The 27,172-nt window shown below is 34.8% G+C and overlaps 1 protein-coding gene and 1 long non-coding RNA gene across 8 annotated transcripts in view; one reads left to right on the top strand and one right to left on the bottom strand.

The window, feature by feature from the left end:
* Dgk (diacyl glycerol kinase 1) overlaps positions 1-27,172 on the bottom strand; it is a 419,112-nt gene that overhangs the window by 38,029 nt on the left and 353,911 nt on the right. For all 7 annotated transcript variants that reach the window (XM_090405486.1, XM_090405489.1, XM_090405485.1 and 4 more), the window contains 9 exons: positions 25,806-25,894; positions 24,285-24,401; positions 22,671-22,769; positions 21,550-21,636; positions 10,597-10,691; positions 8,978-9,055; positions 8,615-8,700; positions 7,881-7,970; positions 2,495-2,658 (listed from right to left, as the gene is read on the bottom strand). In XM_090405486.1, coding sequence (XP_090261612.1) covers positions 2,495-2,658; positions 7,881-7,970; positions 8,615-8,700; positions 8,978-9,055; positions 10,597-10,691; positions 21,550-21,636; positions 22,671-22,769; positions 24,285-24,401; positions 25,806-25,894 — 905 coding nt within the window. The remainder of the gene's footprint in view (positions 1-2,494; positions 2,659-7,880; positions 7,971-8,614; positions 8,701-8,977; positions 9,056-10,596; positions 10,692-21,549; positions 21,637-22,670; positions 22,770-24,284; positions 24,402-25,805; positions 25,895-27,172) is intronic.
* Positions 1-27,172, top strand: part of LOC150098952 (uncharacterized) — a 225,713-nt gene that overhangs the window by 139,881 nt on the left and 58,660 nt on the right. The window contains exon 4 of the long non-coding RNA XR_016549524.1: positions 8,969-9,033. This is a non-coding gene — a long non-coding RNA (uncharacterized LOC150098952). The remainder of the gene's footprint in view (positions 1-8,968; positions 9,034-27,172) is intronic.

The raw sequence follows: 27,172 nt of genomic DNA, 5'->3' as shown, positions 1-27,172 counted from the left end.
AACAGTGTTTAGATACCACATTCTGTTCCTGATCATGATGATTCTTCCAGTAAGAGTGATTTCCATTAAAGGCGACACCATTTTTATGTCTCAAATGTTTATCATTACTGAACAGAAAATGAATACGAAATTTTCATCGAGAATGTTGGAGAAACAATGACTCTTAGTCGGAATAGTTGTTCAAGTAACTATCATTAACTCCTGTCATAAATTATAATTTAATGCAGACAGATGTCGGTGTGCGTAATTAATTGTGCAATAAACTATGATCAGCTGTCATATAAAGTATAAGAAAGGACGGAGAAAAATTGTGTGTGCGCGGGCGCGCTCAATAGCAATATGACAGCAGTTCCACTGTCCGATTAGCTTTCAGTTCAATGTTGTTAAATATTCAGATCTTTATAGAATATACAAAATGTTCTTTCCGACGATGCTATTCGCTAATAAGACAGCGCAGCCTATCTTTGAATCTATGAGTCTTATCATTTTTTGTGACCAATCCTCGTAGTTATGACATCAAGAAATGATATTCACTTTTTTCTCGACAAAGCGATTTTCCCAAGGCAGTTTCAATTTGTTGCTTCTCAGCTTCAGCTGGAGTTTTGTATAGCTTGTTTTCTTGTCGAAGAACATAATTTATTATATCATCAATGAATATAGTATTTCTAATAGCTTTAATAAAGAGTATTGCAAAAAAAAAAAAAAATTATTTTGGATGAAGAAACAATATGGTCGAAAATTGTTATGTTTGCAGCGTGCTTCCCAAAGATTCGAACAAGATGTTATAATAATTAATGCGTATAGTATGAACGTACTGTGAGCGAATTTGCAACGTTAAAAAAAAAGTTTAATTTTATTCTTCGTTATTAAGCTTTATTACTCAAATAATCTCATAATGTGCAAGCGTTAATTGTAACATTTACAGTGTCACAATCATATTACTGATAATGTTCAAATGACTTCTGTTAAGAACGATTTGAATGCGAGTTTGTTTGCTAGACTCGACTTTCGATGCCATAATTCATTTTAAATAGCAATCATTTTCTGTACAATGTCTGTCTCACACAACGTGTGTGCGCACACACACACTGAGTTAGCTTTGCATTAGGAATACCACGTGATATCAATGTCATGCGCGGCTACTATAAATGAGCACACCTATCCTCTGTACGTAATCAGTCAACGTTTGCCAGTAATAGGGAAACATGGCAACGTAAGAATTTGACCCAATTTGACTGCTGACAGACAGTTGGGGGGTCAGAAGGCTGGTGCCAATATTTCTTAAGCAGCCGCACTTGTTGGTTGTACCCGTATTACTGTATTAAGTGTACCAGCACTGGACGTTAATTTGTTACAAGCAAAATGCTTATAATAATCACTTTATATATATATATTTAGAATAATCCCGGCCAAGAAAGATAAGACTGACTAAAGCTTATAAGACTGCTTGTAAGTTAATGATTGTATTATTAGACATTCAGGAACTCATCGACGGAGGCCACCTATCACTCAACTCACGCCAAGTGTCATACATTTTCTTGAATTCATTCACGCTACCTGCACACAACCTCCAAAGCCAATCAATTCCAGCACGCACTGCTGAGAGAAAAATCTAGCTCTCACCCCTTTCTTGACCGCATTCATTCTCAACTTTCATGGCTGCCTCTCATCTTCTCCACACCTTTCAAAAATATAAATACAGAAACAAACAGGATACTTTTTTCACGCCACTTCAGGTCTCGCACCGAATTATGAAATTCACCTACTACTCACTTACGGACACAATTTTTTCAATTGTTGTTCAGATGCCTCTCGGAAGTTATTCCAATAAATGAAATTCTATTAAAAGTAGTAGTTAATGAGCTTTCCGAGGTGCAAAAGTGAATTCTTAGATGCAGGATCGGTAATTTGTCGATGTGTAATGCAACTAGACTGAATTTAATATTATTGAATGATCGAGGGAAAGAGCTAAACCATCAAGTAGGCTCTGAGGGTCCTTGAAGGGAATAGTTTTATCCCGAGGATGGATGCTGAAAATATCAATAGGATTAGTGTAGAAAACCTCTGAATTTCATCGACAATCAGGACAAAATATGAGGGGAAGCTAGATTTATGGAATCTTACGATTTTCACGCGCACTCTCTATAAGATTATAATTCTAGTCTGTATTCATTGTCGATGAAATTCAGAGGTTTTCAACAAGTCGTAAGTTGATATTTCGAAGAATTTAAAGGAAGTCCAGACTTTAAGAAAATACATCTAAAAAATCTGGACTTCCTTTAAATTCCACGGAACGCTTTTGGAATGAGCGAAAAAGCTGGATCTATGCGAGCATAATATGAAAAATCCAGCCGTTGCAAGTTTTAAAAAGGAGAACAATTATCGTTTTTAATAACAATCTAAGTGACAGATAGAACGCATAAAGTTTGAACAGCGAATATTAATTTTGCAAAGTTACTTGAAGAAACCAAGCTTCTACGTATTGCATACTTACGACACCAATGGAAAAGTAGTTATTGAAGATGTTACACGGAATGGGATCTCCCTTTTCGTCTGAGTTTCCTGAAGTACTGATTTCGATCTTCCACCTATCCATCATCATTGTTACAGACTTTTCTACTTTCTTCAGGATTTTATGAAGGCTTTCGTTTTCATATCCTGAACAGTAAAACAAGTAATAGTTTATAACACAAACGAGATTTTCAAGATCATTATTAACTTATTTTCAAAAAGCACTGCATTGAGCAGCACTTATTTTTGTGGCAGAACTAATGTCTTGAAATCGATGCAAACTATAATTCATTATGGTCCTTAAAAACACAGTGAAAAGGTCTACATCATTGGAGACTAAGATATGAAAAAATTAAGTAAAACACTTTCAATTAAGCATTGAAAGTGTCGGAATTGGCCACTTATATTAATTTCATTGCCCTCAGCTCATGTACCAAGTGATCGGTGGCTACAATATTCTTGTGTTTTTAGGAAAAACGAAGCAAGTTTTAAAGGTGGTCCTATATACGAACCATTGTTCAACTTTTACTGCCCTGATATAATGAAATAATGTAGTATTGGAAAGTAAAGACGAAAACACACTTTTAACTTCTTTACCTTCTGTATATATATATACTCTAAGCGAATTGGTAAGAAACGGATGATCAACAGCTCTTCTGTACTCATTCAACAATTTTTAGGAATTATTTAAATGGTACCATTAGACACCGGAATAGGCCACTTAGACTCGAGACCATACGAATGTGAGGATAGTATTCAAAAACTGGATGGATTTGTGACTTATACGGGAAAAGCCGTTCCTTAAGACGCTTTAGCGGCGATCTTTACAACATGTTTATTTTGTTTACTTTGATATATGCATACAAAGAAAACTTTAACCTAAAGTTATCCAAGTTGTATAGATAAGATCGGGAGGTTTTTTTTTTTTTTTAATGCCTTGATATCAAAAGCAACACTGGAGTTTCTCCAAAACATTTCAATAACATCTGTCTAGAGGTGGGAGTTAAGCAAACAGATACCCTGCTGATCAATAACAGTATTTTAACAGACGATTGGATATTAATAGGAGGTTCCCCAGGTAGTATGAATAAAAAAAAATGACAGTTGATGGAATTTTAGATTAATTGAGAAGGAATTGTAGTGGAAGAAATATGATAGTAAAGAACAGACTGGACATAAACTAATTTCTCTGAAAGCACATTTGAAGGGATGGAATTTAGAAGTAGGAGTCATTTCAGAATCCACATTGTTATGATAGTTCTGGCAAAAAAAAAAAAAAAATTAAAGGAAGCAATTAATGTTGAGTTTAAAATATTATGAGGGCATTTACCAAGATCATCAGTGAAAAAATGCAGAAATTAAGAACCGGAAGATTGACTTCCTTGTGGATAATAATGATTGAATAAAATCATCCAGTACAATGCGATGGAAACACGGTCGTGACTAAAACTGCCATCTGGACGTGATACTAACTACTTTTCTGTTGTTATTGGACCTTTCAAAGTAATTTTTCGATGTATTTGATCACAAACACAACATAGTTTCGAGATGCAATCTATGTAAACTTTTTATTTCTATCACACACAGATTCTTTCCAAAATATTACATTACATTTTTCTATGTTCCATTATCACTTGTATCGCTTTAACAATCATCACTATTCTCATCGGTTTTATTTATTTATTCATATGGGGGTTAGCACCGTCCCTGGACTTCCTTTAAATTCCACAGAACGCTTTTAGAATGAGCGAAAAAGCAGGATCTATGCGAGCATAATATGAAAAATCCAGCCGTTGCAGGTTGAGCCCTCCTAATGAGGGAATTATGTATTTTATGACTGTAGATCCGCGTGTGTGTTCACGGGCCGGTTTGCCTGTTATGAGGGATGAAAAATCCCTCTGCCTCCGTATGAGACCGGCTAACTCACCTTCAGTCGAAAGCGACCAGATAAAGGTTCCGCACGTCAAGGACAGAATTGAACCCAGGTCTTTCTGACCAAAGGGCTTCAATACCGACTGAGCAACGGCGGCTCTATTCTCTTCGGTAATGAACGTTAAGTAAAATGACAAGAAGAGTGAAAACGATTTCTGTGCTCGAAACAAACGATTCTGTTAAACACACACACCAATATGGAATTTCCCAGCAAATGTGGGATGAGTAGTGATTGAGGAAACTGACAGCTGTGTTTCCATTAGGAAAAGTAGATGTGCCTTTGAAGCTGCAACTCACCCGTATATTTATTTAGTAACTTGCATTAAAAAAAATTGAGGGATTTACATTTTTAACGAGCATGTTCTCTACTTTTCGTTACTAATTTCATTTGACTTCAAATGCCAATGAAAGACATGAATATGCAGTAATGCATGCTTCACTGTTACACGTGGAGAATCCCATTCATCTCTTCTACAAATGGTGGTCTTAGAGGTGTCGAAGCTCACATACCATGGTATGGACTCCCTGTATGCATACCTTGGGCGAATAGCAACAGCAACATTATCTTCTACCTGATCCTGAAGCCTCCTAAAGAATTACCATTTTTCTTTGTCCAGTATATTATATATCGGCCGGTAAGCTGAATAAACGTTTTTAAAACTGCACCCCAGAACAGAAGAAATTTTGGATCTCTCCACATGACACACACTGAATGCAGAAAGAAATGAAGTGTGAACCTGGGCAACGAGTAGCGTATTTATAACCAAAGCCTTGCCTTTCCTCCGTGTGTGTGTGGGGGGGGGGGGCTAGTATATGTCACATCGAAATTTTAATTTCTCTCTTTCAAAATTAAGTTCTCCCGAGAGTGAGGCAGTATTAACATCCATCAATACCCTATTCATTTCACAAATACGAGCAGGTATCGCGAATTCAAAATATATGACAACTAAACGGAAACAAATATTCAAAGCCACGTTTTCTGTTTGCAGCTAACCTCATTTTACTACTGTTACACTTCTTGGAAGAGCTCTGTTCAAGAAATTAATACTTCCATTAACCTTGTTTTCCTTATTCATATAAGGGTCTTGAGAAAGGGCTTAGAGGATCAATTACTTCCGTAACAGCATAGTTGTTTCGCCACATGACTTATCGTAAAGGCTTGAATTAATTAATTTTTTCAAAAGATATATTTCGATGATTACACCACATTTTTTATTATTCAGTTATACAAAATACTGAAATAATAGTTCCCGACAAGTTTCGTAAATCATAGGATTTACATTTTCAGGGGTAAAATAGTATAACTTAAAGTTTAAACAAGAGAATTAATAAATATAAATCATAACCGTCTGGCTATTCATAAAACTCAAATAACAGAATGCAGATATAAAACGTTATTGACGTTGAACAATACTGGACGATGTCACGCGTTCTTCTTCATACAGTCCGAGCTCAGATTGAGCTAGATTTTTTATTTGAGCTGACCACACTTGATGGAGAATTAAACCTTGATTTTTATTGCACTGGGTTGGGTTTTTTAGCATATTAGCAGCTTCTTTAAATTTTCTTATATCACAACTCTTATTACCATAAAAAAACCAAAAATATGGGCTACGCTATGTGGATGATATTTTCATCATATTCAATGGAACAAAACAACAGATGAACTTATAAATTTCAAAGATTATCTCAACAATTTGCACAACACCATAAAATTCACTTTAGAACAAGAAGAAAATAAAAAAACTTCATTTTCTGGATATTCTATTAGAAGTTAATGAAGAAAGTAAACTCTCCTCAGTATATAGGAAGCCGACAAACACTGGAAGATTTCTAAATGCAACCTCACACCACCATCCTTCATAAAAAAATAAGCTTAATTAAAACTCTTCGAGACAGAGCATACAATATCTCCAGCACACAAGAAAGATGTAATGAAGAACTAAAATACTTAACACAAATCCTCCAACAGAATGGATATGAAACAAAAACCATCAAGAGAATCCTTAAAATGGCTCCAACTAACAACACAATAAAACAGGATTACAAAAACGCAATCTCGCTTCCTTATATCAGAAGTGTTACAGATAAGCTAGCCAAATTAATGAACAAACACAACATAAAAGTAGCCTTCCTTCCTATGGAAAAAATCTCAAGATTCCTACATCCACCAAAACCACCTCATCATCCTCTTAAAAAACCAGGAGTCTACAAAATCCATTGCTCTTGCGGGATTTGCTACGTAGGACAGACAGGAAAATCTGGAGAAATACGCATGGCTGAACACCAAAAAGACGTACAATACAAAAGAGAACAAAAAAAACGGGTCTTGCTTTCCATACCACTTCCACTGGACACGATGTACTCTGGCAAAAAACGACGTTGTCATACCTAGAAAACAACAGTTATATAAGAAAATTTAAAGAAGCTGCTAATATGCTAAAAAACCCAACCCAATGCAATAAAAATCAAGGTTTAATTCTCCATCAAGTGTGGTCAGCTCTAATAAAAAATCTACCTCAATCTGAGCTCGGACTGTATGAACGAGAACAAGAACACGTGATATCGTCCAGTATTGTTCAACGTCAATAATGTTTTATATCTGCATTCTGTTATTTGAGTTTATGAATAGCCAGACGGTTATGATTTGTATTTATTAATTCTCTTGTTTAAACTTTAAATTATATTATTTACCCCCTGAAGATGTAAATCCTACGATTTACGAAACTTGTCGGTAACTATTATTTCAGTATTTTGTATAACTGAATAATAAAAAATGTGGTGTAATCACCGAAATATATCTTTTGAACCAATTAGCCACATAAGTCTACGCCTGCAATAATTAATTTTTATTTTTTTTTTCCTTATGCAATTTATGCAACCAGCCCGCCAGAGAACACATTTAACACAGCAAAAATGAGACTAAAAACGACATTTCATTGACGTCGGATATTTTTGGGAAGTATCATAAGGAGTTCTGCTAAATGAAGTGTAGTGATCGCCATTATTTCGGTCGCTATGCAACCGTTTGCATCATCTAGTGTTTGTACGTGTGCACGAGCTTCTTTTAGCCCCAAGATTTTCGCACGTGAATTCAATACTTCATTTTACGATTGTTCCGGTCGTAAAGTAATAAAAAGATTAAGATTTTCGGTTTCTTTATCAAGCATCCAACTTCTCTATTCATCATGAATACGATGTGCATTTGCCGAGTCTTAACTGTTCACTCCGCCGGCGCTCACGTAACCTTAACCTTAATGATAACTGGGTGGTCATGTTCAGCTCACGATTCGCCTCTTTTTACGACATTTTCTTTTGTGTATATCATATATGGCCCTGACTCGCTCTTGCGTCACGCAATTCAAGCCCACATCGCATATTTACCCGTACTGTAACAAATAACCAAGGTCGAACATCCATAGCATTGTATAACTCACCTGGTCCCCACCGTAAACACCTGGCCAAATCATTTCCTGTTCCCAGTGGTAGAATGGCTACGGGCGGAGGCGTTGTGAAATTCATTTTGTCTGCAAATAAAAAAGGAAGAAAATCGTTTCAGAAAAACACAAAGCAAGAATCAATAGAGACAGAGGCGGCATCAAATAAAGAGATCATGTATTAATACAATTAACCAGTAACTAAGTTATAAGCATCCCAATATGTCATTGCAGTGCATGCCTACATGCTTGCATAAAAATAGTTTACTTTTCTCATAACTACGTGCGCAATTGCAAAAAAGCGGAAATGGGTGGGAACTGCGTTTTGTGATATTAGTTTTTAAATGAGCCGCAAGATGGCGACTGTATACAAAGAATTTCGAATAAGCATGTGTGTGCGTGGTAATATTAAAACATTACTTTATTTTAATGTACTATGAAAGAAGTTATGCAAAGTTTGCCTTATGAATGTTGTGATTAATACGCACAACACCATTAAATACGGGAATGGCAATGAGATCTGTGACAAACGTTCTGCGTCCGCTAGAACAGCTTTTATGCAAGCAACTGAACTTAAAACAGGCCTGTTGATCTAACGTTATAAAACAAGCAGAAAAATTGCTAACTATTTGGTCTATTGCTATTTCGCTATAGAGAAAAGCTGGGATGATTCCACTGCATGAGGTACTCAAATTAATGTGGTGTGTAAATAATCCTAAATATGAAACACTTACCCATCGTGTCTAGTACCCACCCGACGGTACCATCCCCTCCACAGCAAAGCACTCGAAAATTTACAACATCTTTGTACAGTTGAAACCTGAAATGATTTAATTACGAGATATTAATTAACACAGAAAGTCTACAGTACAAGTATTTTTATAAAGCTTGGATGGATTTTACTATAAACCCAAATAAAATTTTAACATGGAATTAAAGCATTCTTTAGTTCTTGGTAAATGTTCAGTTTAATCTAGATGTATTTTTTCACATTCACTCTAATAAAACAGAAGTACAGCAGGTAAAATTTAATTAATAATCATACAGGTTTGTATTTTTTATTAAATGTTTATTTTTGTTACTTATAGGCTACATACCCTTGCATTGGACCTCCGCATTTCGATAGATTATAGACTTGCCGAGGATTTAATAGGTACTGGAATTTCCTTAGTATCCTGGAAGAAGTGAACGATACAATAGATCAGTGGTTTAAAGTTAACGTAAGAGTATACAGCAGTTGGAAACTATAGACCATTTTTAAGAGCAGTTTTTATTTTTCAACTAAGTTTTTTTTTTTTTTTTACATTCCTTACAATATATAATCGTAGACTAATTTCACACATAGCGATCTCTAAAAAAATAAACATGGAAAGTGTAAGGTTTTTTTTTAATTATTATTAAAACTGACTAGGTGATGAAACATCTTAGTATTTCGCATAAAATTCTTCTCGAAAGGTTGCTGACCCTTGTACTAAAGCACTGTTTATAAGATCAAACCTATTGCAATCTGGCAGGAGTTCGTTTTAGACGTTTGTATGCATTTAAAATGGTCTATACTGACCATAATATTTCTACCGATAACTAAAGTAAGAGAATATCCATAATTTTATTTTGTTCTCTGAAGGCGAGACCTTGAATATCATTGCCCTGAACAAATTTATTCCAGATTTCAAGCAGATGTCCGCCATTTATTTTGCGTGAGCAGTCTTTGATTTTCATTTAAGACTAGCGAGAGAATAATAATGAAAAACCGATCGTGCAATCACTTTTTAATTGGATTCTGGCTTTCAGGGTTGAACTGAGCTTAAGGGCAAGGTGTGGAGACTAGCATTTAACCAAACCCGGAATCTGAAAAACATTTCTGCAATCCAGATTACAGGTGGTAATTCGTTAGGTGGGCAAACGTAACGTACATAATATATGCAGCTATCTTTGTTCTTTTTCATTTTCTCTCTCCGTGTGTGTGTGTGTGATATTTATTTTTCGATTCAAAATACTGAATATCGAATTCAGTTTTACTAATTTGAAACGGATTTTATGGAACATTAATTCCTATTAAAATTTGAGACTTGTTAATAATCACTCCACTTACTGTTTTTGCAATTTATTTAATATGGATCTCAGGAAAATCTTGACTTCAGTAGAACACGTGCAACTGATCTGCACCGTCTTACCTTGTCAGAAGAAACATCTCGGTGAGAGATAGCGAACATTTATTTTTAGCATGCACGTCAGTTTTAACTTTTGCTAACTTTCAAAAATGTTAATATAACATACAAAATAACGAACGTGTAATGTTAAAAACTAGGACTCACTATTTGCTCATTCTTTCCAAATTCCCTTGTTTGACGCGATTTTGTTCTCTCGGGAAGAGTTTTTTTTTTTTTTTTTTTTTTAAATATTTCGACATTTGACGTATGGCGTCTGTTTTTTTTTTTTTTTTTTTTTTTTTCCCCTTCTGGATAGTCTTTTTAATATAAGAACAGGCACGTACACCTTCGAGTGAAATGAAGAAAAACAACAAAAATTGAAATCTTTCGCCATATGACAGCAAACTCTCTCAGGCATCGCCAGAGGAATGACCTTTCTCACGAAATTTTTTATTAGTGAAGATGATTTAAGAGGGTTAAAACATCGCAATGTTTTTTTTTAAATTTCTAATTTTCATCTAGTTTATTAAAATTAATATAAATATGGAAATATGAAAGCGAAATACCTCATTCCTTGCCTCCCACCACTCTTTGGATTTATGAGTACTAGCAGAGGATGCGACCCTGAAACAGGGGTTATCTGGAATGACATAGCAGATCCCTGAAAAGGAAAAGATGCAACTCAATATAGTCAAATTTTCCGGATGATTAGAGTATTTTCCATTAAGAAAAATTAATTTCTTTAATACAATGTGCACTTTTCTCAAAAAAAGTATTAAACCTTAGTTTAAGTGTGCATGCTGAAGCTGGCTTTCATACTGCAAACAGCAGCAATACTTCTTGTGAGAAGTTTAGAACCATTAGTCGACAAGTGCATTGTGTAATAAGATCGATATCAGCAAAATAGAGACTTTTTGAATTATTTACACTGGATGCTTGGAATTTATTTGCAACTCCCAAGGCTTTTTTAAGTTAATAATCCCTTCTTCGCTACATGCCATATTTCTCTGTAGAAATGTCTGCGAAGAAACTCTCGAGGGGATTCATGTCGATAATGGGAGTAATCCACATGGGGAATAACATTTTTAAGAATTTATTTCACTTTGTAAATAAACTTTTGGAGCAAACCAAATACATGCTCAGTCTTGAACCAGTTGTGGACAAAAAAGCATAAACTTAAGGGATGTTTTTTCTAATAGCTAAGATATACCATATAATTTATTTGAAACGGAATATCTTAGGTCTATGAGTATAAGTCACAAAGTACTGCTGCAAAACAGGCCATTAGCATCTAGATTATCCGACCCAAGCTGGAAAATCTGCACAATTTAGTGCATGTGCTGGATCTTCAAATGGACGGAGGGAGGATCCTTACCTGCTACAAAAAAGAAAAATAATTATTTTGCTCTGAAATGACGTTCGTGAAGGAGTTACAAAAATATTAATTCATAAAAGTATTTTCTGAATTTTAAATAATCGTTTCCTTTTCGTGAAGAAATTCATTTTGTTGCATCTAGTAAAGATGCTTAAAAAAAAAAGTACTTAAATCAGATTTTATTGGATTTTGGGACAACGAAGTGCTGCCATCTAGTGACTAATACAATTAGTAAGCGAATTGTATTTAATTTTCTCAAGTGACTGCAAATTCAAATAGAGCTTCTTTTGTTCCCGTTGTTTCGGCGTAAGAGAAAAGAGATATAGCTTTTCCTTCTTTAAAAACGCCGTCTACCATGTTTCTGAAAACAAGCATATTTTGTATCATGACTGGTGCCCTCCCCGGATGAGTCTTTGGACTTCCTGAAGATGTTATGTAATAATAATGTCTTGTAAAAATGATCTACTAGAAGGATTCGCATATCCTGCAGCTTCGATTTATACAACTGCATTATTTTCGGATAAAAGGGAGCTATCTTGAAATATAAATACGTACAACCGAAAATCCCGTAAACATGGATGGAAATCTGAGCAGATTTTTGAGGAAGACTATACAAGTACTTAAACTGGTCCATCCTAAAATAACATGCTGTACTCGTATACAGACAATTTCCTTCCCATACAGTCTTCCTTTTAGTATTAGTACTCTGTTTGACAAGTAGATTATTTAATTTTGGTTAGGCGAAACGGTTAATTCTATCTTCATACTCGGATATCTTCGACTGGTTTGTCTATTTTGCAAGAAAGGTAAACCTAATTTTCAGTAAGGGAAACTAGGGTTCGCCACCTCTAATATACGATTAGCTAATTCACATTCTGTTATGTCATCTCTTCTTCTTCCTAATATGGAATTTAGGCTAAGTGGCTTGTTCGGTCTCATGCCATCTCATTTTTGGTCTTCCGATTCTTCTTTTTCCACTTATTTTGTATCTGTATAATATTTTTGGCAGTCTGCTGTTGTCCATTTGATTTAAATATTCTAGCCATTTTTGTTTATACTGTCTTATGTAGTAATTAATTGGTTTTATTTTCAGGGCCTGTAAGATTTCTTGATTTTTTTTGTGGTCTTACTTGGTATATCCACCTGTTTTTCCGAGGAACTTAATTTCTGCTGTTTTAATTCGTTTTTCATCTTTCCTTTTCCATGTTCGCTTCCGTATAGTAGTTGATTTTGACAAGACATTATATAGTCTGATTGTGGTGTGTTTTTGCACTAGGGATGGCTTGAATATATTATGTATTATGCCATTTACTTTGATAAAGTACGATATTTTAGTATCTGTGTCTTTTTCTTCTTGTATGATAGATCACATCCCAAGTATCTGAAAGTGTTTACTTGTTCCAGTATTTTATCATCTATCACTATTTTATTGGGTTTTCTCCTTTGAATGCCATTATTTTTTTTTTTTTTTACATATTGCCATATTATATCGTTTTGAGATATCATTTAATGATTTTAATGATCTTTGTAAATTATCTTCTGATGTTACTATTTGATCATCTGCAAATAGTAATGTATCTATCTTCATTTGCGGGGTCCAAATCGGTTATACTGTTTCCATATTGTTATAATTTTATATATATATATATATATATATATATATACAGGGTGTTCGGGATAAATTTGACAGTTTCGTAAGGAAAAAGAAAATCTTCTTTGTATCTATTAAATTTAATGAATTGACAAAAAACATTACAGGCAGAGTTAATTACAATACTATCAACAAGATTTACTCAAAATAACCACCATTAGCATCGATCACAGCTTCAATTCTGCTTCGGAACCTCGAACAAGCTGATGCTACAGTCTCCCTGGGAAGGGCCGCAAAAACTGTTTTAATTTTATCCATTAACTGGGCTTTTGTATTACTGGAAGTGCGATTGGTGTCTTTTTCAACTGCGCCCCATACAAAATAATCCATGGGGTTAAGGTCTGGGGAGTTTGGAGGCCAAACATTTGGACTGGTGAAGTCGTAGAAATTTTCAGACAACCATTTTTGACTTTTCCCAGAGGTGTGGCAAGGGGCCGAATCCTGCTGCCATACATACGGCCTACCATTGGCTACCCTTGTTATCCAGGGCTTGACTACAGTTAGCAACTCCACGAACAAAGCCAGGGTTCTTCAACACCTGTTCCTGCAGATTTGCGAGGAATTCTGCTGTACGAACGCAATCAGATCGTCTGCTAGGGATCTTTCTTCTTGCTACATCCTCGTAGTCACCATTGCAAGTCTCTAGTTCATGCCTGATTGTTTTTACTGTATTCAGGGAGCATTGGGCAGCAGTCGTAATATCCTTATTTTGATGGCGGGCACGAATCATCATGATACAAGTTATTCTCTTCCATGATTCAGGTGGGTTCCAGCTATCCATCCTTTCTGACATCTTGTATATGAATGAAGAAGGGTCCAAACTTTTAAATGAAGAGAAGTGTGTGTTAATACATGTAACTTACGGAAAAATATAATTAATTATAAATATGTCAAATTTATCCCGAACACCCTGTATATATATATATATATATATATATATATTTATCCCGAACACCCTGTATATATATATATTTATCCCGAACACCCTGTATATATATATATACAGGGTGTTCGGGATAAATTTGACATATTTATAATTAATTATATTTTTCCGTAAGTTACATGTATTAACACACACTTCTCTTCATTTAAAAGTTTGGACCCTTCTTCATTCATATACAAGATGTCAGAAAGGATGGATAGCTGGAACCCACCTGAATCATGGAAGAGAATAACTTGTATCATGATGATTCGTGCCCGCCATCAAAATAAGGATATTACGACTGCTGCCCAATGCTCCCTGAATACAGTAAAAACAATCAGGCATGAACTAGAGACTTGCAATGGTGACTACGAGGATGTAGCAAGAAGAAAGATCCCTAGCAGACGATCTGATTGCGTTCGTACAGCAGAATTCCTCGCAAATCTGCAGGAACAGGTGTTGAAGAACCCTGGCATTGGAATTCGGGCTTTGTTCGTGGAGTTGCTAACTGTAGTCAAGCCCTGGATAACAAGGGTAGCCAATGGTAGGCCGTATGTATGGCAGCAGGATTCGGCCCCTTGCCACACCTCTGGGAAAAGTCAAAAATGGTTGTCTGAAAATTTCTACGACTTCACCAGTCCAAATGTTTGGCCTCCAAACTCCCCAGACCTTAACCCCATGGATTATTTTGTATGGGGCGCAGTTGAAAAAGACACCAATCGCACTTCCAGTAATACAAAAGCCCAGTTAATGGATAAAATTAAAACAGTTTTTGCGGCCCTTCCCAGGGAGACTGTAGCATCAGCTTGTTCGAGGTTCCGAAGCAGAATTGAAGCTGTGATCGATGCTAATGGTGGTTATTTTGAGTAAATCTTGTTGATAGTATTGTAATTAACTCTGCCTGTAATGTTTTTTTTGTCAATTCATTAAATTTAATAGATACAAAGAAGATTTTCTTTTTCCTTACGAAACTGTCAAATTTATCCCGAACACCCTGTATATATATATATATATATATTGAAAAGCAGAGGTGAGAGGATGCATCCTTGTCGTACTCCTCTTGATATATCTTTCCATTCTGAGATGTGTTCTAATTTAACTGTTATATTTTTTGTATATTTCTTGAATGGGTTGTAAAAGTTGGTTTGGTATGTTTAAATCGATTAATATTTTAAACAATTTTTGTCTACTAATTTTGTCAAAGGATTTTTCATAATCAATAAAGGCCACGTGTGAAGAGAATTTCTTTTTGAAATTCTCTTCTCGTTTCTATTAATAATTTTAAAGTAAAAATTGGATCTATGCAGATCGGCCTTTTCGGAAACCATTTTGTTCTTCTAGTAGTTTGTCCTCTACAATGCTAATTAGTTTCTCTTTTAATATTCCTGCATATATATTATATCCTGTATTCAGCAGACTAATTCCCTGTAGTTATTGCAATCGATTTTATTTCCTTTTTTTTTATAGATAGGGATAACCAGTGCTTTTTTTCCAAGAGGTAGGGGTTTTTCCGGACATTTCAAACCATATTAAAAAATTTCATAATTTTTTCACCTGCATTTTTGTATAGGTCTATATTTATATTGTCTTCTACTGGTGTTTTGCTATTTTTCATCTTATTTATTATATTTTTCAGTTCTAACATTGTGATATTTTCTATTAGGTATTTCTTCGTCTTATAAAATTTTATTTCATTGTTCTCATCTGTCCAGAAATTTTGGAAATAGGTCACCCATTTTTCTAAATCTATTGTTTGTATTTTTATCTTTTCTTTTGTTTCTTTATTCATATGTTTTATGGGTTGTAGTTTAAATAAATTATTTTCTAGTTCTGTTATGAAATTGTTAAATCTTAATGATTTTTCCTTACTTCTCGTTTTGAAATTGAATTATTTCTTTTGTACTCTATTTCTGGTTCTATTGTTTTGGAATTTAGCCATTTCTGCTAACTGTCCTTTTTTGTTTTTTATATTTTCTATTTCTTTGTTCCAGTCTCGCAGTCGTCTTTATCTAATCCATTTGCGCTTTATTCCCAAGGTTTCTGTTGCTGCTTATGTGAGAATTTGTTTCAAAATTTCCCATTCATCTTCTATGTCACTTGATTCATGTGTGGTTTCTGTTTTTAGCTTTGTGCATTTTTGATATTGTTATGTGTTTTTAGCAACTTTGGTTTAAACGAATTTTTGCTGATACTATATAATGATTAGAGTTTAATTCAAAGCCTCGATATGCTATTACGTCTAAAATTTACTCCGCAAATGTAAAATTTGTGATAACGTAGTCAATTACTAATTTGTGTCTTCTGGCTGACCAAGTATATTTATGTATTTCCTTGTGTTTAAACATTGAATTCATTATTGTCATATTATTATAAATGACAAAATCGCGCAATTTGCGACCATTTTGATTACATGCATCTTAGCCAAATTTACTTATGTTTGTTTTGTATTTTTTGTTTCCTATTCTGGCATTTAAATCTCTTGCTAGTAGTAAATAGTTTTGTTTATTTTATCTATGGCATTCTGTAATTCTTTATAAACTATATTACTGTCTTCTTCTTTTCCCTCTTCTGGTGCATATACACCAATTACTGTTATGTGGTCTTTTAATGTCTTGAGTCTAATTTCTATTAGTCTTTCATTCAAATAGTTGTAATATACAATATTGTTCTTTAGGGATTTATGTACCATAATCATTATACCTGCTTTTGCTCTTTCTTCGTTTTTTAACTCCACTGAGATTTGTATATAGTTGTTTGTTTCTTTTGTACCTTTTTGTTTTTTCTTTGTTTCTGTTACTATACATATCTTTATGTTAGCTTGGTTTAGTTGTTTATCAAGTTCTTCTTTGTGTGCAATTCATCTCACATTCCATGTTGCAATCTTCATTATGTGTTCCTTTTTCCAATTTCGTTTACCGTTTCTTGAATTGTGGTCTTTTCCTTGATAGTCTGTCCGGTTTTCTTTGCATGAGACTTGAAAGTATTTTGAATTTCCCCAGGGCAGGTTACTAACCTGTCGCTGGGTAAGTCCAGTGGTAGGGCTGCTACCTAACGCCTCTGGACAGACAGATCTAACAGCATTTACTCTGTTAGGGTTATACCGCTCATACTCGGTCGCCAGTGCCTCGTTTGTACTTTTAGAACAGGATAGAGCACGGGAAGGTGAAGTTGACATTTGAATGTGAGAAGCACATCCTATTTGCAAATGGGTTCAAAATAATATTCAGCTGCTGCCGCACACCATACCTAGATGATTTTAAAAAATTCTACTAGGCCGTTTATTTTTTATTTATTTATTTTTGTTAAAAAGATAAACAGTGAAATGCGTTACTTTTTAGACACTTTCTACTGAATTCTTTGAGCACGATCGACTGTTCTTTTACGAGCAAGGTGCAAATTGTTGATCCATGGCGATTTTTAAAATAAGAAAAAAATCGAGATTACCTAGAAGGATGTGTTTGTTCACTCGAAATACATATAGTGGATGTATGATTACTGAGTGGTTGTATGAGCAAGCTCATTAAACTCAGCGATAAATATGAATCTGTTAGCTGCATTGCAACGCAGTATCAGCTTTTGTTTCATGCTATTTCTCACTTGCATTAATCAAGTCTGCATGAAATAGAAGAGTTGTAACCATGTTATCCTTCCTATTTATGATTATATCAGAACTGAAAAGGAATGCGAGTAGCTTTCCAACAGGTTTCACTCACCTAAGAGAAATTAAAATATAATTACAAGTGATTAAATTAATTATTTGATGTACTTCACTGTTTTAAATTCAAACCACCATTGCCTATACTAAGTAATGATGGAATTAGCAAACCTTTGGTACTTTCTTGCAAATATAATTTAAAAATTCAATATAATTAATTCGGTATTAGGAGTTTGGAGATTTTTACATGAGCATTTCATTTTTCACTGAATCATGCATTTTAAAATCCATTCTGATCTCAGTTTTTTTTTTTTTTTTTTTATGTCCACTGGAATTTGATATTGGGGATAGATTAAAGATTTAGATTTTTTTTCCATTTGATTTTTAAATTGTATGTTTTTTCGGTGCAAATTATACAAAATGATATGTTACAAATGACAGTAAAACTTCTCAAATACCATCGTCCAATTACATATACATACCCACTCATAATCGGCAACCATGTCGAAGAGAACGTAGATGAAAACAATTTTCCTGTGATTTACACTGTATTCACACACAGGACCCATGTTCTCATACACGGATCCCAAGTTGGAAAATTGAATAAGCCGAATGAAATCTTTTTCCCTATCTTGCAAATTTAATGGTGAAGCACTCAATCGAATACTTGAAAATATAGAGGAATTATAGTAAACGGTAAAGAACTAAATCACTTACGATTTGCTGATGACATTATTCTTTTAGGAAACTCTGCAGAAGAACTTCAACAAATGATCAATGAACTGAATGCAGAAAGTAAAAAAGAAAGGATTAAATATAAGCAAGGGATAAAACAAAAATAGTGCATAATAAATACATCACCAAAACGCCAGTGCAAATTGAACATCAGAAACTGATATCTCCTATGTCTAACTAAGGATAAAAGATCACAGTAGATGAAGGCTGTGAAGAAGAAATATACGTAAATTCAACTCGGATGGATAGCCTTTGCAAAACACCTTCGAAGCGCTCAAAGGAAAGATCCCTGTCTTTCTTAAAAGAAAATTATGCGGCAGTTGTACACTTCCAGTCATGACACATGGGAGTGAAACGTGGCCTTTGGCTAAAAAATTGATCATGTTGAAGATTATCCCGAGGGAAATGGAAAGATCATTAATCGGTATTAACATTCCAGATAGAAAGCTCAATACTAGGGTGAGAGGCATGCCATCAAAAGATCCAAATGGTAATGGGCAGGTCATATTGCAAGAAGCAACACTCGAATATGGACAATCGATATCTGAATGGTATCCCAGAGATGGAAAAAGTTATAGGAAGACCAAAGCGGCGGTGAGAGGATGAGATTAAAGAGATGACTGGAACTCAGTGGGCAGAGAAAGCTCAAGATATGATTGAATGAAGAACTTTGGGGAAGGCTTTCGTCAAGTAGTGGACAGGGGTGGCAAAGGCTGAAGAATATCGAGAGCTTCCACGCTGTCCATTGCATTGGTGGAACCCAGAATCCCAAGCAGCCAAAAAAGATCAAGACAGTATAGTTCGCAGGTATCCTACCACATCAAATTTTATATTTAAATAGTTCTATAACCTAGATCAGGTACTTTCCTGTATATTTTGGAAACCTTGTCTAAATAAGTCTTCAGAGTGGGAAGCACATTATCTCAATCATCAAAAGATGTTGTTTCCAAGGCATTGTTTTAACGCTTGGCTGTTAAAGGTAATTCAGTCATTGAACGACTTTTTATCCCCAAGTAGGCAAGGCTCTATATGTTGATGACATCAAAATTTACTGTCCTCTTGTAATTTGAGGATCAGTGAAAGACTTCGACAAGCAATCGATCGTATCTCTTTGGGCTCGAGTATTCTGCAGATAAAAGTATCTGCAAAATATACTCTTGCTCTGGATCCAAAATTAAAGAATTATTCCAAGCAACAGAAGCCAAGATCTTAGGACCCATATTTGACAGAAAGCCTACATTCCTTGTCCACATTCATCAACTTAAAGGGCAAATTAACATTGAATATCCATTGCACTCTGTACTTTACAGAACGGACTGAAAATCAATTTTCCTTGCTTCAACTATATCGTGCACTTGTTCGATCAAAGCTAATCCCCCCCCCGCAAAAAAAAAAAAAATTATGGTTCTGGATGGGAATGTAGCCTATGATAGTGTTGGATGCTATCTCTCAGCAGGGTATACGGATAGCTATTGCTGCGATCGCCCCCCCCCCCAATCAAAGTCGAAGTGAATGAACCACCTTATCCTTCACTTCGACGGAAACAGTTGTTTCTGAACTATACCCCAAAATATTCTCTTTCAAAACATCAAAAATACTAATCCACTTACGTGGATTAATATTTTTTTCTCTACGTTGGGAAACTCTATATCACACAGACTGCCGTTCGCTCATTTAGTATGTGTGTAAAAGGGATTATTCAAGATATTGGCATGCATGTGGATATTACATGCAACCAAATATGGCAGTATTCCTCTTAAATGGTTTGCACTCCGTCTATCCCTATATCGGTTCAGGATATGAAACCTCTGTTGCTTGTAATACTGTTTACTGACCACATTATCTCCAATCTGATATGACCCCCCCTGAATGCAGTAATTATACAGCTGAGCTTCAATGCCATTCACCTTGCCCTTCTTATATATTAAAGAAAACCGCTGCAATGTATGATTTATACAGAATCATTGAATATTTTACAGGCCAACTCCTCCCCTGTGTAGATCCTCACATGCAGTGCTTTGTGAGGTTCTACAACTGTTGTACAAAATGAAGATCCTCAATTTTGATATTCAGTTGTGCTGGATCCAAGCCACATCGGGTGGATTCGTAAGTATCCGGCCGATGCTTACGGGGAATGAGATTGTAGATGGAATCTGCTCATATTTTTTCCACATACTATATGTCAGTCCCGTATACAGGCAATTTATGAGAAAGGCTAAACAACCAATGACAGTCATCATGGCAGGAAGCACTGAAAAAATACAGGCGATTAAACCCTTTAATTAGGCAAATATCTAGTCAATAGACACAGAAGAGAGAGGGTGTTATTCTTGCCAGGCTTCGCATAGATCACAGTAATCTTAGACATTATCTACTGAGGGCTAATGGCCCACCTATGTGTGTGAACAATGCAACACACGTCTTACCATTTGTCCCATTTTGGTTAAGTGCTAGCACTTTACCCGAGAAGGGAACTGGAATTTTTACTTATCTAGCCGAGCCATATACACTCAGGGAAATATTATCAGACTCGGTCAAATTGCATGAAACTTCTGAAATATATTAATTTCTACAAACATTTATTTATTAAATGCAAATATGTGTAGATACTGCATAGTATTATTTAAAGTTGCTTTTTGCGCATAATGTTATTTATTAATTTATCTCTTTATTACTAATTAATATTACTCTGAGTACAGCTATAATCTTTTGTTAGGCGCAGTATCACCTTTGTTGCTCTTGCGCCAAAAAATCACAAATCTACCAGCAAACTATAGTCCATAAAGACACTGGTCATGCATGATCAACTACAGTGCATTAATGAGTGAATCATAAAAGAATCTTTATCGGAATTGTTTGAGCTGATGACAAGAGTGATCGTATTTCGAAGAATTCATAACGATGTTATAACAAACTTGTAACTTCAACAGACTATGGATTTTATTTCCCCTTCGGATCCACTGACGCGATCAAAAGACTTATTGGACAAGGGCCATTCGTGGATACACTAGGAAATGAAACGTGACTGTCAAGAGACACATAAGAATATCGATTAAGTCGGATCTGGTTATTCAGAATTACAGAGTACTTAATGCAATTATTTCCTTACTTGTTTGACATACAATTTTTCGGTTTTTAAATGGGAATAAATAGATCTCTTTATGGGAAAATAAATACTTACGACTCCCTGATTGCTATCACCAACTGCATTGGAATCCGTCCTAGAAAGATTTTTTTTGTGTCCCGCAGAAACGCTTCGCTGTCTTTCCTAAATAAGAAAACAGTGCGAAGGAACATTAATATTATTGGAGTTAATATGATGGAAAATGGCTATCAGAGCTCCATCACAGTTTGGTCATGATGGAAGTCCGATAAACAACCTTTTAGTTTGCAAGACTCAACCAATAATGTTTTGCAGTTCTTAATTAAAAGATAAAATACATTTTTAGATTCCATCAAAATACCGTATTTACTCGAATATAACTCGCCCTCGCGTATATCTTGTACCCCTGATTTTACTTTAGGAAAAAAGAAATTAAAAGTTTCCTTATACCACGCACACGAAAAAAGTTTCGAACTTTAAAAAATAGATAGTGAATGTTATGGCAGTTGAAAATATTTTGGAATTCGGGTGAAGAGAATCAGCATATCAACTCAACAATCGTCGGCTTGCCTTTGTCGTTGAGTCGCGCGATCTTTTGTTAATACCGCACCAACCAATCACACGCACGCACGTCTTTATAGCTGCGTTATCTCTACCGGCCTACCATTGCTGTCCGTTTCGCGCTCAGCTTTCACTTCTCATTAATCATTCGCTAATAAGAGGTGAAATCGCGTTTAGGTGAGCGGCCGATCGCGTAAATAACGTTGATAATTAAAATTTAAATGCATTCATTTTATAAATGTGAGCAATTATAAATTATGACTACTGAGGACTTAATTATAAACGTCAATTTCGTTTTTTTTTCCCTGAAGAACTTTAGTTTCCGAAAATCCCCGCATATATCTGGCATCACGATTTTTTAACTTTCATTTTTTGAAATAAAGTGCGAGCTATATTCGAGTAAATACGGTATAATTTTTTCCCTCAAGGATTTTTGATTTGATTCTCCTCAAATCAATAAAAACCAAAACAAAACTCCTTAAATCATTAAAATTTAAATGTTAAAAGAACATGATTCGTAATTCTGAAATAGCCGGAATCGTCGTTCTAACTTCTTCGGTTCATAATCGGATTGTCCAAGATAATAAAATCAATAATAAGAATAAAGCATGCAGAAATTTATCTAAAATATTACCTACCAATACCATAGGACAGATGGAAGTTGGGGGAAGGATGTGATCCCTGTGCTCCCCAAGATTACATTCGGGCTTGACCTGGGAGGCACAATGGTTGTGGAGCTGAAAACAATCAAAAGAAAAAAGCATACTGGTTAAATATGCAACAAGATGAAAAAACAAAAAACCGTATACACGAACTGCTATGTATTTGTACCAAATACTACAAACAAGGTAACATATTTGCGCTATTATAAACAGGACGTTCATCGATATTTGGAACAAAAGCCAGAACTTATGCCATCAGTAAATGTTCATGAAAGCTTTATGTAACACAAACAGAACACCACCAGGTAATTGTGATACTGAAAAGTGTGCTATATCTTTTGACCTGATATTACGGTCATGTAAAGCATGAAATTATTTCACAGAGCACTACCCCAAAAGAAGTTAAATTGGTAACAATATCTTAAAATAATAAAAATTGACTATCCTGAAATTGTTTTGTGTTCAGAAAGCAGACTATAGCCAGTCCATTAAGTTTACTAGGACAGTAGCGTAACGCAGCAAGATATTTGCTTCAAATAACTGTTTCCAAGCTGTATCAAAGTTCGCTCCAGCACCGAGCAGCAGAAATCGATCGTGAAGTTGTTCGATTAGGTAAGCATGTCACGCTAAAGAAAAAAAGACATCACGGAAAATTTTAAAAGCCATTATCAGGAGAGGAGGCAATGTATTTAAATGAGTTAATTTTTTCCCCCGCCTAAAGGGCGTTTCTTTCTGTTGAGCTATAGAGTCGCTCAGGATTAAGGTAAAACTTTCTAAGAGATCACAGTGTGATGAAAATGGAAACTAGGTGGCTGTTTACATATGATACTAAAGGGTTTCACGTTGTATGTATATATACAGCCTCCTGGAGGAATTCCCGCACTAAGACGAAGTTAGTTAAAAAGCATATAAGGGTTGTTGTACATAAAAGTACGTGAGGAAGAAGCTCTCCATAAACTGAGTTCAGTCCTCGAATTTTAGGCTTGGACTTCTGTCTAGCATGATCCTAATACTATCAGCCTTAGAAAAAAAAATTTCATTTTAATCACCATTAAGATGTTCCAATAACCTTTTTCTTTCACTTGGAGAAACTGGTGTTCGTTCAAGCATAATTTCAGCGGTCGAATAACTTTGGAATGTCAAGTGCACATTGCGCATAAAGAATTTAGAATTCGATGGAATTATATTCGATATTCTCGATATAGAATTCGATAGAATTCCGTAGAGTATTCCATCGAATTTTGCCAATGACCGTGAAAAGTATGACAAAGAAAGAAAAACCCAGAATAGCATCAATTAAGTCCAAAATCCTCAATACCTTCAGTACAACTATGACTGATATGAGTTAAAAACAGATAAACTGTCAAGTTAGTCAGTTTATCTGTTTTTTGTCAAAAACAGATCACCTGTCAATCAAAGAATCGCAGACGTTATTAGCATTGCTCGCATTGCACTGTGTTCGACATTTAACCCCACAAAATCAAAATAACCTTGATAATCAGCAATTTAAACACTGTTTGAATCAAGATGACAATTAGCATGCTAGGTAACTGCTATCAAAGTCGAGATTACATAACGTGGGACACTTACGGTCATCTGACACCATCGGCAGTGAAGGCCTGTTATTCCGTTGTAAGACTTAATGGGCTTCTTGCATTTACTGCATTTGCCTGTACAGTTTCCTTCTGTCCAATGATGGGCTAGCACCTAAAAAAGGATGACAAAAAATCATAGCCTGAAGGGTTAATGATTTAAAAATGCGTGACACGTATTAATCGCTGCGCAATGTGTGTTTAAGGTTTTTGCATTACTTTCACGATTCTCCTCAAGCATAACAGAGAACACTGTCAATAATGCCTAAATATTATTCATATTGGTTAGTCTGTCACTCGTTCCCTACCAATTTAAGTAGGGAACGAGTCATTTAAGTGGTCTAAGTGATTTGCCTTTTAGGTAAGAGATGAATTTTATCGACTTGTATAAGACCCCACTGATATAATGAAGCGGGTTGAAAAAATTCTAAGTTTGATATCTAAAGCATAGTTTTTGTATTAAGTACAAAATAAATAAAAATATGTAAAATTAATTTTAAAAAAGCAAAAAAAAATCCTCAGCCAACCAAGAATGTACTATAGGTTTGCAAAAAAAAAAAAACCTTGTGTGGGAGTCACAAACATTTACACAACTGAATTATGAAGCAATGGTGCAGTTGAGATGCCATTGACATTTGTTTTGTGGTTTTATCAAGGAAAAAAAATATCACTGGCTGTCTATTTTAGAGGAAACAAAATCGAGGATGACATCGTGCAAGAGTGTTCTAACTTGTTTTAGGAATGCAGCACTATAGATAGATGCTCAGTTTGAAGATTTCTATAATTTGCACAACGCTTGAGATCATTCGTGTATCAATAACAAGAATGTACCACACCAGCCATTCATTTCTCTCTCTCTCTCTCTCTCTCTCTTTCTCTCTCTCTCCAGCTTTGGATTTTTTTTGTACCAAACCCTTATTTATAAAAGCGATATTAAATACGAAATATGAAGCGATGTGAAACTAAACATTTCAGTTCTTACTTTTAGAGTTTTTGCTATTATGAAATGCTTTACTTACAAGTAGCGTTCTGTCAGTCCTTATAGATTTACAGAATTTGGAATAAAACGCAATTTTAAGTGCTGTTTTTTTATCATCACAAATTTAGTTTTCGTTAAATTTCATGAAATAAATACTAGTACTAAATATTTTGGGGACTTGTTATGTGGATGTTGAGACGCGCTCGGTCTGAAAGTATTTGGAAGTGTTGTAATATTGAAAATTATGCCATTCATCATTAATAATCAAACCGTATTGATATTTATATTAAGAAGATGGTAAGTTTTTAATTTTTATGCACCTTAAGTCAATCACAGAATTCAGTTGAAAGCATAAACTGCTAATAACATCAAACTTAATATATTTAATCAGTATGTTTATTTAGATAAGAAATTGAGATTAAATTGGGCTTTGAACACATTTTTTAATCTTTTCTTTATATAAAATAAAATATTAACCTTGTATATCCCCCCCCCCCTCGTATTCTAGACCTCTCATTCCATCGCTATAAAACCACTTACCTGAGATGTCTTTTTAGACTTAACGTAGGTACTGATGCACGACGCTGGAGCCCTCTGCACGCATCTCTCGTGTACTGTATACTTGCAAACTGAAACAAACCGAGAATAGTAACCGCTTAGTTCTTTTTCAGTATCAAATCAGGATTAAGGGGCTAGTCTTAAGCCTAAAGTAGCCCTTCTAAAAACGTACTCCGAAACCACATGCACTAAATTCTCTTGCGTTCTTGATCCATATACGTTTAACATTTTTAAGAACTGTATTAAAAATAAAATAAAAAGAAACATTCGAAGGCAATAATCAACTACCGTTTAACAGTTATCCTACAATCATTGTTTACTCTATAAATTATTTTCTGAACAATAGAAATGTTAATAGATGCTCATCAGCTATTACGTCCAGCGTTATACAATTTTCACGTGTTCGTAATAAAAATTCAAGCTAAACAGGCATATGGTACTTGAAATAGAATTACTTAAGCAAATAACAGTTGAAAATGACTTTTTGTCAGTAAATGAGCGAAATGTGTGTGTTTGCTTATTATTTCTGAACGCTAATCTGTCTTGAGAAAATATATCATTTTCTCAAGACAGATTAGCGTATGTTTAATTTGTTGATATTTATCATATCAACAAATGCTCAAAAAGCAGGCGTTTTCTATCAAATACAGAAACGGGATCATCGGGGTAAAGTGAAATTAGTTATAGCGGTTAAATGTTTATATCCCATTCCGAATGCAGAAAAGGGCTCATAGTAATCTGCAATTATATAACATTCTCGTAATTATAATTACGTACATCCACCAGAACATTACTAATTTTGTCCCAGGGAAAGCAGTCTGCAAATGGCATGGCTAACGTTTCTCCAAAATAATGCTCAATCCAATTATTCTGCTTTATATCGTTAGTATAGACACTAATTTTCAAAGTATTGGAAAATGAAATTACACTGCGATGAGATTCGGTTAATTTCTAATGCCTTGTTTGTGTAAACGTTGCTAATTACTGCCAACTAGACATGCACAAAATAGCCAGTGATAGGTCACTGAATGAGAATTACTCACTGCTTTTATTCTTATTTCACCGTTGCTCAAGCGAGAATAATTGTAAAACGAAACTTGTGCTACCTTCAAGATTTTGACAAGAAAATTTCTTATGCAGCAATCAAACATTATTATTGAAACTGTCACTTCCGGTACAATGAGGTAGACGTACTTCTAAAGAACTCTCCTCTTTGTTACCACTAACTAATATTAAAATATAGCAAGATAGTGTAGTGATAGAGGATATCAAATTTTAGATATTAAATATTATTATTTAAATAATTTTATATATACTGTATAGTAATATTTTTCATATAAGAAAATAAA

This window comes from Typopeltis vanoorti, chromosome 15, assembly GCF_054136105.1.
Source record: "Typopeltis vanoorti isolate ZY-2024b chromosome 15, IOZ_Tvanoo_1.0, whole genome shotgun sequence".
In the NCBI taxonomy this organism is placed as follows: Eukaryota; Metazoa; Arthropoda; class Arachnida; order Uropygi; family Thelyphonidae; genus Typopeltis; species Typopeltis vanoorti.
The sequence above is the reverse complement of the archived record's forward strand: the minus strand, read 5'-3'. Positions and strand labels throughout refer to the sequence as shown.